The sequence below is a fragment of the Diplodia seriata genome (genome assembly GCF_021436955.1).
Source record: "Diplodia seriata strain FDS-637 chromosome Unknown scaffold_6, whole genome shotgun sequence".
NCBI lineage: Eukaryota > Fungi > Ascomycota > Dothideomycetes > Botryosphaeriales > Botryosphaeriaceae > Diplodia > Diplodia seriata.
The window spans coordinates 2,598,752-2,611,732 of record NW_027117313.1 but is presented as its reverse complement, the minus strand read 5'-3'; the positions used below and the strand labels follow the sequence as shown (position 1 = coordinate 2,611,732).

General features: G+C 58.8%; 4 protein-coding genes across 4 annotated transcripts; 2 read left to right on the top strand and 2 right to left on the bottom strand.

Moving 5' to 3' along the window:
* Positions 1-1,276: 1,276 nt before the first annotated feature.
* On the bottom strand, positions 1,277-2,841 carry SLS55_006668 (uncharacterized protein; the record flags this gene model as incomplete). Its single annotated transcript, XM_066778097.1, has 3 exons — positions 1,277-1,749; positions 1,853-2,699; positions 2,752-2,841. The coding sequence occupies 3 exons, from the start codon at positions 2,839-2,841 to the stop codon at positions 1,277-1,279; spliced, it is 1,410 nt and encodes a 469-aa protein (XP_066632192.1).
* A 1,522-nt stretch (positions 2,842-4,363) lies between these two features.
* Positions 4,364-6,185, top strand: SLS55_006667 (uncharacterized protein; the record flags this gene model as incomplete). The annotated part of the gene is made up of 2 exons (XM_066778096.1): positions 4,364-4,734; positions 4,787-6,185. 2 exons carry the CDS (start codon positions 4,364-4,366, stop codon positions 6,183-6,185), a joined length of 1,770 nt encoding a protein of 589 aa, XP_066632191.1.
* Positions 6,186-8,405: 2,220 nt separating this feature from the next.
* On the top strand, positions 8,406-9,171 carry SLS55_006666 (uncharacterized protein; the record flags this gene model as incomplete). Its single annotated transcript, XM_066778095.1, has 2 exons — positions 8,406-8,548; positions 8,616-9,171. The coding sequence occupies 2 exons, from the start codon at positions 8,406-8,408 to the stop codon at positions 9,169-9,171; spliced, it is 699 nt and encodes a 232-aa protein (XP_066632190.1).
* A 1,359-nt stretch (positions 9,172-10,530) lies between these two features.
* Positions 10,531-12,671, bottom strand: MET12 (methylenetetrahydrofolate reductase 1; the record flags this gene model as incomplete). Its single annotated transcript, XM_066778094.1, has 4 exons — positions 10,531-10,911; positions 10,973-11,283; positions 11,337-12,525; positions 12,585-12,671. The coding sequence occupies 4 exons, from the start codon at positions 12,669-12,671 to the stop codon at positions 10,531-10,533; spliced, it is 1,968 nt and encodes a 655-aa protein (XP_066632189.1).
* Between the last annotated feature and the right edge of the window lie 310 nt (positions 12,672-12,981).

Sequence of the window (12,981 nt, the reverse complement as noted above, 5' to 3'; positions counted from 1 at the left end):
TTTATTTCGACACTCCCGCTGCGGCTGTGCGTGCTGCTATTTATGTATACGACGAGCAGACAGCCAGTTCAGCTGGCTGGCTTGGTGGCTCCTCCCCCGAGGCGCGCATGCGGCTGTTCCGCGGGTTACTCAGCTTCAACACCACGGCGAACGTCGTCGTAGAAACCGCACTAATGCACGGCACTGCGTTTGAAGTTGAAGTGTCGGTCGCTTTGATTGTCTAATCATACCGAAGCTTGAGTGTCTTCCAACGCCGCTGAGACCTTCCAGCGGCTTGTCCTCGATGCATGACAACAGCCACATCGTTCACCTTTCCCGATTCGCTCTGGACCCCTAAGGCTGCGTGACCTGGGTCCCCCGAACAACGAGTGCTCAGTATCCCAAGGCCACCTATCGAATGCTGTAGATGAGCTGTTCGTTCGCATTTTGGGCCATAGCATGGGAAATGAAGCTCCATCCTTCTAGGTATCTGTGAGCAGAGTACGACGATTCTGTTGTACACCAGCAGAGCCTCCAACTATGCTTTCCACAGAATCAAAATTACTCCCTCAGGCAAGTCTCAAGCTTTCCCTGCATCTCCACCCTCACGTCTGCGAGTTTCCACGCACAATACACACTGATGACGCCATGCACACTGCTGCGCCGCCGGCAGAACCATCCAGCAACACACGCTTACAAAAGTATCTGCTATCCCCGTAGCTTGCAACGCTACCTCTGGTACCCGTCCGCTACGGATATGAGACCCGTCTTCGCGCTTTCACTTTCGACTACGTACGCACGTCCTGCAGCCGGGTGCCTGGGTGCTGGGTCCCCCGGGTACTGGGTCGCCCATGTCCATTTCAGGGACCACCTACCCGGACCAGTCTTCACTAGGGCAATATTTGCAGACCTTGGTTCTTCCCCCAGGCGGCAGACTGAAAAAATTTTTCCGGCTGTTTCCTCCGGAGTAAACAGAAGGGCGGGCGGGCGGAAGTAGAATACGGGGGAGTGCCTGAGGCAGAATCGGGGGGGAGTAGTGGCTGTTGCAGCTGCGTGTATGCGGTGAGCACACGTGCGAGCCGCCTCCTCGTTCGAAAGCTGTTAAGTGGTGCAACTTCTAATCAAGCTGCTTTCTATCAAGCCTGCATACTCCGTGGTGGACGCTTCAGTTGCATCATAGAGAAATTAGAACAACACAATAAACTGTACACAGACCAAACCTCCCATCTCGCTTTTACTTCTGGGTATCTTTTTCTCTTCCCCCACGAAACAAACAGGCACTCTCACACCTCTCCAACTACGCATCCACCACGCCCGCCAAATACTCCCCCATCTCCAGCCCCACACTCCTCCCCAAATCCCGCACATACTCCCACCCGTAATTGACCCGCCACTTGGCACTCCCATCCAACGCATCCGCGCCGGCGGCGCCGCTCCGCAGCAGCAGCCGCAGCGAATTCAGCGTCGCCACCGCCGTATACACATCCGCCGACGCGGGCGGCGCGTCCTGCGGCGGCAGCACGGCGCGGAAGATTGCAAGCAGGCGGTCGAGCGGGAAGGCCGAGGGCGTGAGCAGGTGGCGCGAGATCTTGCGGTGCTGGCTGCCGGCATTGCGGCGGTTGGGCGTGGCGGCGGTGCCGCCGCCCTTTTTGCGCCGCTTGGCCGCGCTGGCTTTCATGAAGTAGACGCCGTCTTGCCGCGCGGGGTTGTACGAGGCGAGGTAGGCGGCGCAGAGGAGGTATTTGGAGAAGTAGGGGAGGTCGTGGGTGACTGTTGGTGGTGCCGACGTTAGCTCGATGTTCAGCGAAAGGGGAGGTTGTTTGCGGGATATGGCAGTGTGTGGTGTAGTGTTGTGCTGTTCTGTTTTCCTTACCCTTCGTCTTCGACACGCTCTCGTCCGCCTCCTGCGGCGCCGCCACCACCACCCTGTCCACCAGCGCGGCCTCGCTCTGGAACAGCGCCCGCCGGTGCACCAGCAGCCGCGAGAAATCCCGCGTCCCGAACGCGCCGTCGCGGATGGGCCCGACGAACGCATCCCACAGCTTGTCCGCCAGCGCGCCGAAGCCGACCACGTCGCGCGCCGCGCTCTTCGCCAGCGCGTCCCACACCACCCCCAGGAAGCGCGTCCACACCCACGCATCATCTTCCGCCGCCAGGTCGTCCGTGTAGCCCTTGGACGGGCTCGACGGCACGAGGAAGATGGTCGACGGCGGCCCGCGCCGCGCGAGGATGAGGACGGCTTCGTCGCGCGTGTACGACGGGAAGTGCACGCTCGGCGTGCTGGCGGTGTGCAGCAGCCGCGGCCGCGGGGGCGCGGAGAGGATCAGGATGGTGCTGAGCGTGGGGATTTGCTCGCTCAGCCGCGCGAGGGCGGGGAGGAGGGTCGGTGGGGCCTCGCGCTGCTTGTCGACGCCGTCGAAGACGAGGACGAAGCGGTCCAGGCCTTCGAGCAGCTGCTGCAGCTGGACGAAGAGCGCGCTCAGGTTCTCGCATCGTGCGTAGGGTGCGCGGTCGAGGGTTGTGTCCGGGTCGGCCTCGTCGACGGCGTCGAGGCAGGCGGCGAGGGTGCGCTCGAGGAGGTGCCGGCCGGTGATGCACTCGCGGGAGTTGATGATGGCGTAGGGGATTTGGCGGGTGTCGAGGACGCCGCGGACTATCGAGCTCTTGCCGGTAGCATCGAGACCGTGGACGACAAGGGTGGAAGGGCTGGGAAGTGGTGGCTGTTGGAGGTGTTAGTTTTCGGCGCGTGGGGCATTGGGGGTGGAGACGGACGTTGTAGAGAGCTGCAAGCTGGCGGACCTGCAGCTCACGACATGGAAATTGCTCACTCAGAGTGGTAAGCAACACTTCCTCGGGTAGCATGGTTGGAAATGTTGTTGCAGCTCTGGCGCCCGCTGATCGCCGAGAGAGCTTGACGCGTTGCGGTGCGTCCGTGCGCAACGCCGACGCCACAAGATTACCCGTCGTTCCTTTCACCGTGAAAAAGACTGATGTAATTCTAGATCTTTTTGGCAATCACCAAAGACGCCTACTGAAACTAAAACGTTTTCGAGTGTGCAGGATCTGTTTCCTGCAGAATGACCCTCATGGTATCATGAGAGGGATACGAAGTCTTCAATCTTCTCACACACCTTGAGGCATCAAGGAGCCAGCAGGTAGCTATGCAGGTGAGCGATGCACACGAGGGTTGCGCTATGTATGTACATGGGTTTTGTGTAAGCAATCAGCCCTGTCTGGATGCGAAATTCAAGCTTCAAAACTCACATTTGCTAGAGTCCAGAAGACTGATGTTCACGTCTGGCCATTTGCTCCAACTACCCACGTAGGAGAGTTGCTTCTTGATGCTTACATAGCAAATACATCACATTTCCATCCGCGCTTACGCCACATGGCATTTGGGCTGTCACACGCGAAGTCTGATTGCTAGCCGTGATCCTGTTATCTATCGACCCACGTCTCCCCTGGACATTTGGCTAGCACGATTCGAAACGTTCGTCCTCGAGGCGGCTGCACTGCCAACACCTGCATGTCTGGAAATGACGGCTGCAGCTGCGGATGCGTGGGCTGCACGCTGCACGCTGTAGCGCCTGGAACCCGTGTTGGGCCTCGCGTGCCGTACGCGCCCGGCCAGACCGACCGACGGGCGCGCGCTGCCAGCCGTTGGCCTCTGTCCGTGCGAGAATGTGACGGGAAGCGCGCGGGAAGTCGCTGGCTACACGGCGCGGCAATACCTGCTGGCATATTGCATTAGGTATTAGGAGGATCATTAGGAGGATGAGGAGCAGACGGCGGGTGCCTGGGGGGCGGGCCGCAGGCTGCCAGGAACAGGAAAGACAGTGAAGAAGCAGAGGGGCTGAAACATTGCTAAAAGGCAGACGCAAGCCACCAACTGGGGGCCGGCAGCCTTCCTTCCCAATCGGGGGCTTGGCTAGCGAATGGGGACGCCGCCTCGCCGCTCGCAAGCGCTGCCATTGGCCTCACCCCCCACCCAAAAAAATCCACCTCACCTACCGGAAGCCGATCCTCTGCTCTCCGTCGCCATCTCCGCGCTTCCGCCAGAACAATGGCCCGGCCTTCGAAAGCCACACTGCGCCGCTAATGTATGCTGAAGGAACGCTCGAGATCCCTTGTTATCACATCGATATGGCTATATCTTGATCTGAGTTTTCTCACTCTCACCCACTTCACCCGCCTCACTCATTGTTCATATCTTTTCTGGCCCTGGCAGGCTCATTACGCTCATTGCCCATCCCCACGAGTCTGTGACTCGGCCACTCCTTTACCCGTCACTCCTTCAGACCTGCCACCCTTCTTCACTTCTCGTGCCCATATTCTTCTCGCCACCCCACTTCTGTCGTGCCTACATCCACACATCCGCTTCAAAATGCTCGCCGACAAGCTCTCCTCTGCCGCCGCCCTCGCCGGCTTGACCTCTGTGGCCCGCGCCATTGACTGGAGCGCCATCGACTACCATGGCCACTACTTCCGACAGGAGTGGGTTGAGCCGCCCGTCGTCGTCGAGCGGCTGGATCCCATTTTGAACCCTGGCGGTCTTGCTTCCCACGTCCATTCCTTCATCGGCGCCAACGTGGTTTCTGCGAACACCGACTATGCCGACACCCAGGCTGCCTCGTGCAGCCAGGTCTACGTCAAGCCTGACCACAGCCTCTACTGGGCTCCTGCTCTGTACTTCCAGGACCCCACCAACAAGACCTTCACTCGCGTCAAGGAGCACCATCGTGTGCTGTACTACTTGTAAGTCTCCTCCGCTCCCCGCCACAACTAGACACTGACCTGTTCTCCCTAGCAACCGCGCCGCTGACCCGGACACTGGCGCCGAGAACTTTGACCTCATCGAGGAGTTCCCCGAGGGCTTCAAGATGATCGCCGGTGACACCAACCTGCGCGCCCCGGCCTCCACCAAGCAGCTGCAGGACTCCATCGAGTGGTTCTGCCATGGTCCTGACGTCAAGTCTAGCGGCTTTCCCGGCAACTTCACCTCGTGCCCCAACGGCTTTGCCGGCTCCGTCCGCTTCCCCTACTGCTGGAACGGTGAAGACTTCAACGCCGATGACCCGCATGCCCACATGTCTTACCCCAAGACCGACGCCGAGGGCAACGGTGCTCCCGACAGTGGCGCATGCCCTACAACCCACCCTCATATCTTCCCCCACATCTTCATCGAGTTCTGGTTCGATACCGAGCCCTTTGACGGCCTCTATGAGATGAACGATCAGCCGTGGGTGGTTTCGAATGGAGATCCTACCGGCTACGGGTTCCACGCTGACTTCCTGAATGGCTGGGAGAAGGGCGTCTTGGAAAAGCAGATGAAAGAGTGCAACATCGGAGAGTCTGGTGAGCCGCTGGAGAACTGCTTCGACACCTGGAAGAAAGACGGCCAGGAAGATACCCGCAAGAACTGCTCGCAAGAGAGCATTGTCAAGGAAGATGTCGAAGGTTGGCTGGATGCTCTGCCTGGCTGCAACCCGCTCCAATATGGTCCGGAGAAGGCTGTCATGAAGACCAACTGCGACAACACTGCAAGCATCGACACTTCTAACTCGGCCTCCACTTCTGTTGCCGATAGCTCATCGTCGAAGGCTGCTTCAGGCGAAGACGCTCCCATCGCAACCGCTAACTCCGCGCAACCCTCCTCTTCGAAGACATCCCTTGCTGTGACACCGGTCGTCACTGAAGAAGCCGTCTCGACCACTGACAGCAACGGAAACGTCGCCTACGTCACTGTTACTTCATACTATACTGCGTATGATGCTGCACCCACGGCGTCGGCTGCTGCCACCTCTGCGTCCAACGACAATGTCACCCTCCCCAACGGTTGGGCCAGCTCAGGCTGCCATAGCGATGCTGTTTCTTCGCGCTCTCTGTCCGGGAAGGTGCTCGCCTACTGGGGCGAACCCATTACGTCGTCTGGCTGTGCAAAGTATTGCGACGAGCAAGGCTTCAGCATTGCTGGGACCGAGTACGGTGAGCAGTGTTTCTGCGGTAACGAGCTTACCCAGAGCGAAGTGCTTGATGCTGCCAAGTGCGATATGGAGTGCAAAGGTGCTGCAGGAGAGGTTTGCGGTGGGAAGGGCGCCTTAAGCATCTTCGTGAAGGACGGAACGAGCGTCAAGAACAGGAAGAGAAGCCAGCATTTCCACAGGCACGTTGGCGGTGGCGCGAGTGTCCGCCGAGGTTCTTTCTAGAGGCATCATGGCGCTCGGATGAAACAATTAGCGATGGGAAGGCCTTTTTCTGCTTTATTTCTCTTCACTTTACCAGAGCCATGTGCTTGAGGGGTGTAGACTTTTTCTTCTTCTATGACTTCCTTTCTTCTACTTGATGATAGGCATATGCCTGATGATTCATGAGCACACCGGCCCTGATCTGGCCTTTTCATTCGTTCTATGATAGAGATTTGTGGGTTAAGACAATGATTGAATAACGGGGAATGGTGATTCGAACCGTGGAAGCCTTCGTGTTGAATGTGGTACAGCTGAGCATGAACGCCAGGAACATAAAACCAAGTTTTGTATGGAGAACGAACAGCATATAATAAAGTATGCTGATATAGACGTATAGTCGTTATTTCGAAGCACATTTTCATATACGCTTTGAATATTCCGCTCGTCAGGCTGAGGGCATCCGCTCTCGCTATCGACAAGGATCATTACCGGCCTCTTCCTTGCTTGCCTCGCCTCGCCTTGGCCCCCAGCCACAACCCCGCCCACCCCGCGTGATGGTCGTTACACGAGACCACGACTTGATCACCGTCGCGCCTCTTGCTTCTGCATCCTTCATACCCAACTTCTTCCTTTGGTTTCTGGCAACGAAGTCCTAACTCGTTGTCTTCCTGCACGGATCTTACTATCGCGTTTGGCTGTTACCACACAACGAGCCATCTGTCTGCGCTGTAGCCGTCCCGCAACAAAGCCAACAGCGCCCCAAGAATCATTCCCCTAAGATCCAGCGGAGTTGTCATCGCAGAAGGGCCGAGCACCATTCCATTTTTCGGGAGAAGACTCGGTTGCAAGAGTAGAAAAGAAGGACTCCGAAAACTTTTTTCCGGCCCAGACAAGCAATGAGTTATAGGGAAGACGAGGCTCTCCATGTGCCTCAAGAGCTGGAAGCCTGGTTCAACCAAACCCTCCTCTCATCCACCTCGCGCCGTGGCCGGCGCAGCGGTGGCGGTGGGAACCGTGCCGACGACGACCCCGACCCCGAATGGGACGACCGGCTCCTGCGCTGCTGGCGGCAGCAAGCGTGCGGCTCGTGTCTGAGCAACGACGCGCGGTGCGGATGGTGTCCTTACGTCAGTAGTTTCACTCTTTCCCATTCCTTCCCCCTCCCCTCCCCTTATCCTTGCGTCTTCGGAGAGGGCTACTGGTCGAAGACAGAAAAAAAAAAAAAAAAGGGCGAGCGGCGAAAAACTAACGCAGATGCCTGCATCTATCTATCTATGTAGTCGTCAACCTGCATCCCGCTCCCCTCGCCCTCGGACACGCCGCTCCGCTGGGCGCCTCTCGCGCCGCTAAACCACGCCCACATCTGCCCCTTCGGGCCCGAGCGGTTCGAGCTGCGGACGGGCTCGTTTGGGCGGTCGAGCTGCGACGTGTCGACCACGACGGCGCTTACGGCCGTTGTGTCGTTTCTGTGCGGCATCGCTGCGGTGTTCGTGTTGCTCGGATTGGCGTGGGTGGTCGCGTGGCTTGTCAGGGCTGGGAGGAGGGCGAAGAACGGCATCGAGGTTGTTGTTTTGGACGGCGGCTGGCCGGGGGAGGTGTGGAGGGAGGAGAGGATCTGGGTGAGGAAAGGGAAGGGCTGGTGGAGATGGAGGAGGGAGGGCGGCGGGGACGAGGGTACTGGGGAAAGGACGGCTTTGCTTGGTTAGAGAAGAGCGTCAAATGGGTTGAGGCTTGATGCTTTTTGATTAATCCGAGCTCTTGAAGAAGCATCTTTAATGGGAGAATATATTTTTTTGATCCGGATGCCTGTGCTCGTCTGCAGATGTAGAGCTTCGGCGTGCCGAGGTATTCGGATATGATAGATCCGCCACTTCCGAGGGGGGAACAGCCGCCTGGTCGCTCCCAAAGAACACATCTAGAAGGATAGAGCTGCGGTGCAGAGCGAATGGTGGTGTTGAGCTCAGCTGATTTAGTCACATTTAGTAAGCGGACCCACATTGCTCGTCCCTCTCCACAGACGTCACCGCTTCGGACGACCTTCTAGAACACGGGCACGCGTTATAGCCGGTAGCCGGAGCTGCTGATGCCCGAACTGTCAGACGTCAAACGGCCGAATACGTACCATGTCGTCCGGCAGCCCTCCTCTGAGTCGTAGCCGGTTATGTATATATAAAGTCCAGGCCCCCAGCTTGAGATACCCGACCTTACCTCGAATTTCACGAATCGACAAGAACCGGAACCATGACTCTCGTCGTCCATCACCTTCAGCGCTCCCAGTCGGACCGTGTTGTCTGGCTGTGCGAGGAGCTCGGCGTGCCTTATGAGCTCAAGCTTTACAAACGCGACCGCAAAACCCTCCTGGCGCCGCCGGAATTGAAGGCTCTGTACGCTCTGCCAGCCAACTGATCTATCAGAAACCGTACGTAGCTAACCAAAAACCCCGCACTGCAGCCACCCAGCCGAAACGGCGCCCATCTTCCAAGATGGCGACCTGACGCTGTCCGAGTCCAGCGCCATCATGGAGTACCTCATGACCAAGCACGGCAACGGCCGCTTCAAGATCGCGCCGAGCTCGCCCGCCTACGTCGACTACATCTACTGGTTCCAGTGGTCCGTCGGCACGCTGCAGCCCACCGTCCAGACGCCCATGACGCTGCAGCTGGCCGGCGTCACGGACAGCTCGAGCCCCATCGTGCAGGCCATGCAGGCCCGCGTCACCCGGGCCCTGAAGTCCATGGACGCCCGGCTGCGGGAGAAGCCGTACCTGGCCGGCGACGACTTCACCGCCGCCGACATCTACGCCGCCTTCACCGTCTCCACCATGCGCCTCTTCTGCCCCTTCCCTTTGACCGGCTACGACGGCATCCTGCAGTGGCTCCAGCGCCTGGCCGAGAGGCCGGCATACAAGGCCATGATCGAGAAGGCCGAGAAGGGCGAGGACCGCGGTGTGGTGCCGACCATCATGGCCGAGGCGCCGACGGCCATGTGGGCGTATCTCGAGAAATAAAGCAATTGGCGTTTCAGATTAGTGATATAAGGTTGTAGGGTACATACTTTGAGACGAGAGTCCCTATCAACACCCATAGCATGACTTCTTACGCCTGAAAAGTGACCAGATACGGCCACCATTTGCCTCGGTCCGTATTGGAAAGCATTATTCGAACGGTCATCCGGTACCTCCAACCGCACTCCAACCCACCACCACCTCAGCTCTTCCCAGCCCCTCCTGCCGCGGGCGATGGCGATGGCGGTGGCGGCGGACCCTTCTTCCCACCACGCCCAAACAACCGCTTCACCCCCCTCCCCAGCGGCACAAGCGCAGTCCGCGCAAACCACGGCGTCGCCCACAAACTAACCGCCAACCTCAGCGGCAACAGCGCCTTCGTGACCGCCCACGCCGTCGCGACCTCGACGAGCAGCCTGACGCCTCCCTCGCCCCACGTCCACGCCGTGCCGGCCCTCCTCCTCATCTTCGCGCGAGCCCCATCTTCATAATCCACCTCGTCCGCTGCCTCGCGCACGACGGCGTCGTCGTCGGCGATCCACCCTTTGCGCCGGAAGTACCGGCCGAAGCGCTCGACGCCCTGCTTGACCCACGCGCCCTCGGAGACGTACGGCGGCAGCCAGTCGGCGTAGTGGAACGTCGCGGCGAGCCCGACGAGCGGCACGATGGCCGTGGCCTCGTGCAGGAGCAGGAACGCCGTGACGTGCGTGAGCGGCGCGCTGCGGAGTGGGGAGAGGTAGCGCTGTAGGCGGCCGGGGACTGTGGACCGGAACGAACGAACGATGCGCGCGGTTAGAAAAAGGGAAAAAAGATCGAGGCGGCGGTTTTCGTGGGAGAGGGAGGGAGGGCTTACGGCGCGATATCACGCGGGAGAGGCGCGATTGCTTGCGGGCCGCTGCCGCTGCTTCTGAGGCTTCGGACGGAGGTGGCGGCGTGTTCTTCGCCGCAAATGGTCGCCTGGTGTTGGCATTGCGTCCGCGGGGGAAGAAGGCCCTCGGGCGCACCAGGGGGCGTGACGGGAGTGCTCTCATGGCGGCCATCTGGTTATTGGGACGGAATGTCGAGGCATGTCGAAGGGTGGTGGGCGTGTGTTTGGGTGGGTGTGACGTATGCAGAGATTCTAGGAGCTTTGACCATGTGCGCAAATGCCGTGTCGTCCATCCAATGGGCGATTGGACTTTTGTACAGCGATAGACAGTCCTTTGCGATGAGGGAGGCTCTGCCCGTCAATTGGCTCTACACTATGATACACCCGCCTCTCCTCTTGTTCGGTTACGAAGTGTCGCCTGAAACAGTCGAAACGCCTTATATACAGTCCGCCCGCCCATGGATATCCGCCAGTTGTCTCGGCCTGCCAACTCCTTATTCCTCAAAAAGGAGACGCCAAAGGGCGTCCTGTTCCACAAAGTCGTGGTGGATGATGTTAACCAGCCAGTAGTCGTCCCGGATATGTCCGAGCAAATTCGCCGTTGCTGACTGAGGCGGGTAGATGTGCCGCCACTCCGACCAGATGCTGAATGCCTCCTCGAGCCACGCCCGGAAGGAAACCGACTCAATGATCGTAGGCGTCACAATCTCCTTGCCTGCAAAAGACCCCCACGTCACTGGGTTGACCGAGTCCTCGTCGTTGGACGAATAATCTCCCGCGTGGTTTCCTGCAAAGTACGTCACGTCCGACAGTTCGTCCAGCTTTGCTTGCAGCTTCTTCCAGTCTGCCGAGGAGAGGAAGAACTCGACGAAAGGCTATATCTTGTCAGCCGTCTTCTACTACACGCACGTGCACGTCGGGGCAACGGCTCATTACCTTTTGGAACACATAGCCATTCTTGGGGCCCCAACCAAATACCTCGTCCGTACTCTTGATGCCATTGACAGCTGGTTGACTCGCGACAGACCACCACCCCTTCGCAATTAGCTTCAGTAGTTGATCACGAATCGTCTCCGTCTCCGCATTTAGTCCCTCTTCGCTCCAGGGTATCGCTTCGAGCTCGCCGATGATATGGCGCCGGAAGATGTCAGAAATATCTTCCACTGTTGTCGGGTACTTCCAAAGTTTGATTGCTTGCGGAATCGAAACGTGCAACGACACACCGTAGCCGTCGATTTCACCAAATGCTGTGATCCATGTTAGATGGCCTGATCCGGCGCCGGAGTGCGAGTAAACTGACCTGGTGACCTTGCGTCTCCCCATCGACCGTTCGGGAAGTCGTCCCAGGTGGCTTCCCTGCCCAATGTTCCTTCACCCTCTGAGATGGCCAGCGTGTTCGCTCTGGTCATAATTTTGTCCTTCGGGACACCTGCCTCGTCTGCCAGCGCTTCATAGCTCTTGTTGCTGGAGGTAGACGGGCGGTCCACCACGACTCGATTGTGCGGGGTCGAGTTGGCCGAGGATAAGCGTCTCCTGTTCTTGACCTTGAGAGAATCACTCGGCGTCTCTCCGTTCACGGGAATGTCGTCAATGGTCACCGCTTCCTCGTCATCATTATCAGGCGAGGTAGCGGTTATCAGGTGGCAGCGCTCAACTATGTGAGCGACTGCCTTTTCCAAATTGAGCGTGTAGAAGTGGAAGCCTCTCGGCCCTGGGTTTGGCCGCGCTTTGAGCTCTTCAACGACCTCACTCAGTATGTCCACCCCTACACTCTTCACTGCCTCATCGTCGCCCTTGACGGCGTCGAGGCGTTCGAGTATTGCGGGCGGCAGCTTGGCGTGGCTAAGCTTTGTTGTGCGGCGGAGGATCTGGTAGCTCTGGATCGGCATCAGGCCAGGAATGATGGGGATAGTTTTGAACACGCCCGAGGGATCGTTGCGAAGCATGGCCTCGAATTCCTCGTATGCCTTGATGTCAAAGAACAGCTGGGTCATGATGAAATCGGCACCGGCCTTGGTCTTCTCGATCAGGTAGGGCAAGTCGAACTTGGGATCCTGCTTGTCCGGATGGGACTGGTCGGAGTGGCCCTCGGGGTATGCGGCGACACCAATGCAAAAGTAGTCGCTGTACTTGTCGCGGATATAGCGCACCAGATCCACAGCCCAAGTAAAGTCCTTGTTCGAGTCGTTGTCGGTGCCGGCCTGACCCTCGCGGTATTCCTCGCTGCGGGGCGGGTCGCCGCGGAGGGCAAGGATATTACGGACGCCCAGGGCCTTTGCCTGCTCGAGAGCGTCGTCAACAAGCGAGCGGCTCATGTTGGTGCAGGTCAAGTGCAAGCAGGTGGTAAGGCCGAGCTGGCGCTGCGTCAGCTCCGCGAGCTCGAGCGACTTGGATGCGGTGCTGCCACCAGCGCCCCAGGTCACGGTGACGAAGAGCGGACGCAGCGCGTTGGCCATGCGCTCCAGGCGGTTCTGGAGGTTGGCGAAGCCCTGGGCGCGAGGTCAGCGAAGGGCGGGCGGAGCGCGGGCATTGCGCGGGCATTGCACACCATCTGCGTCTTGGGCGGGAAGAATTCGAGCGAGAAGTAGCGGCCATCAGGCGGCAGGGCCGCGAGCTTATCCGTAATCTTCTCCATGGCGGCGTGAGGGTCGGTGGCAGGGAGTCTTTGCTGAGAGAGACATTCTGGGCGTTGACTCTTTCGGCGCGACGACGTGGGGCGGCGACTTGTACGGCTGCGAGCCCCGCCCAACTGCCGACGCTGCCCGCCTTTTTGTGGCATGCTTGCACAAAGCTAAGGGCCAGAGGGGAAAAAAAATTAACAGGCAAAGCAGACTCCATTAAATCCTAGCACTCTAGGTATCCCCGAATACGTCTTCTGAACCAAATGCTGTAGCAATCATCCAAGCACAACATCCAAACGCCCCTCCTATAATGTACGCCTGAAC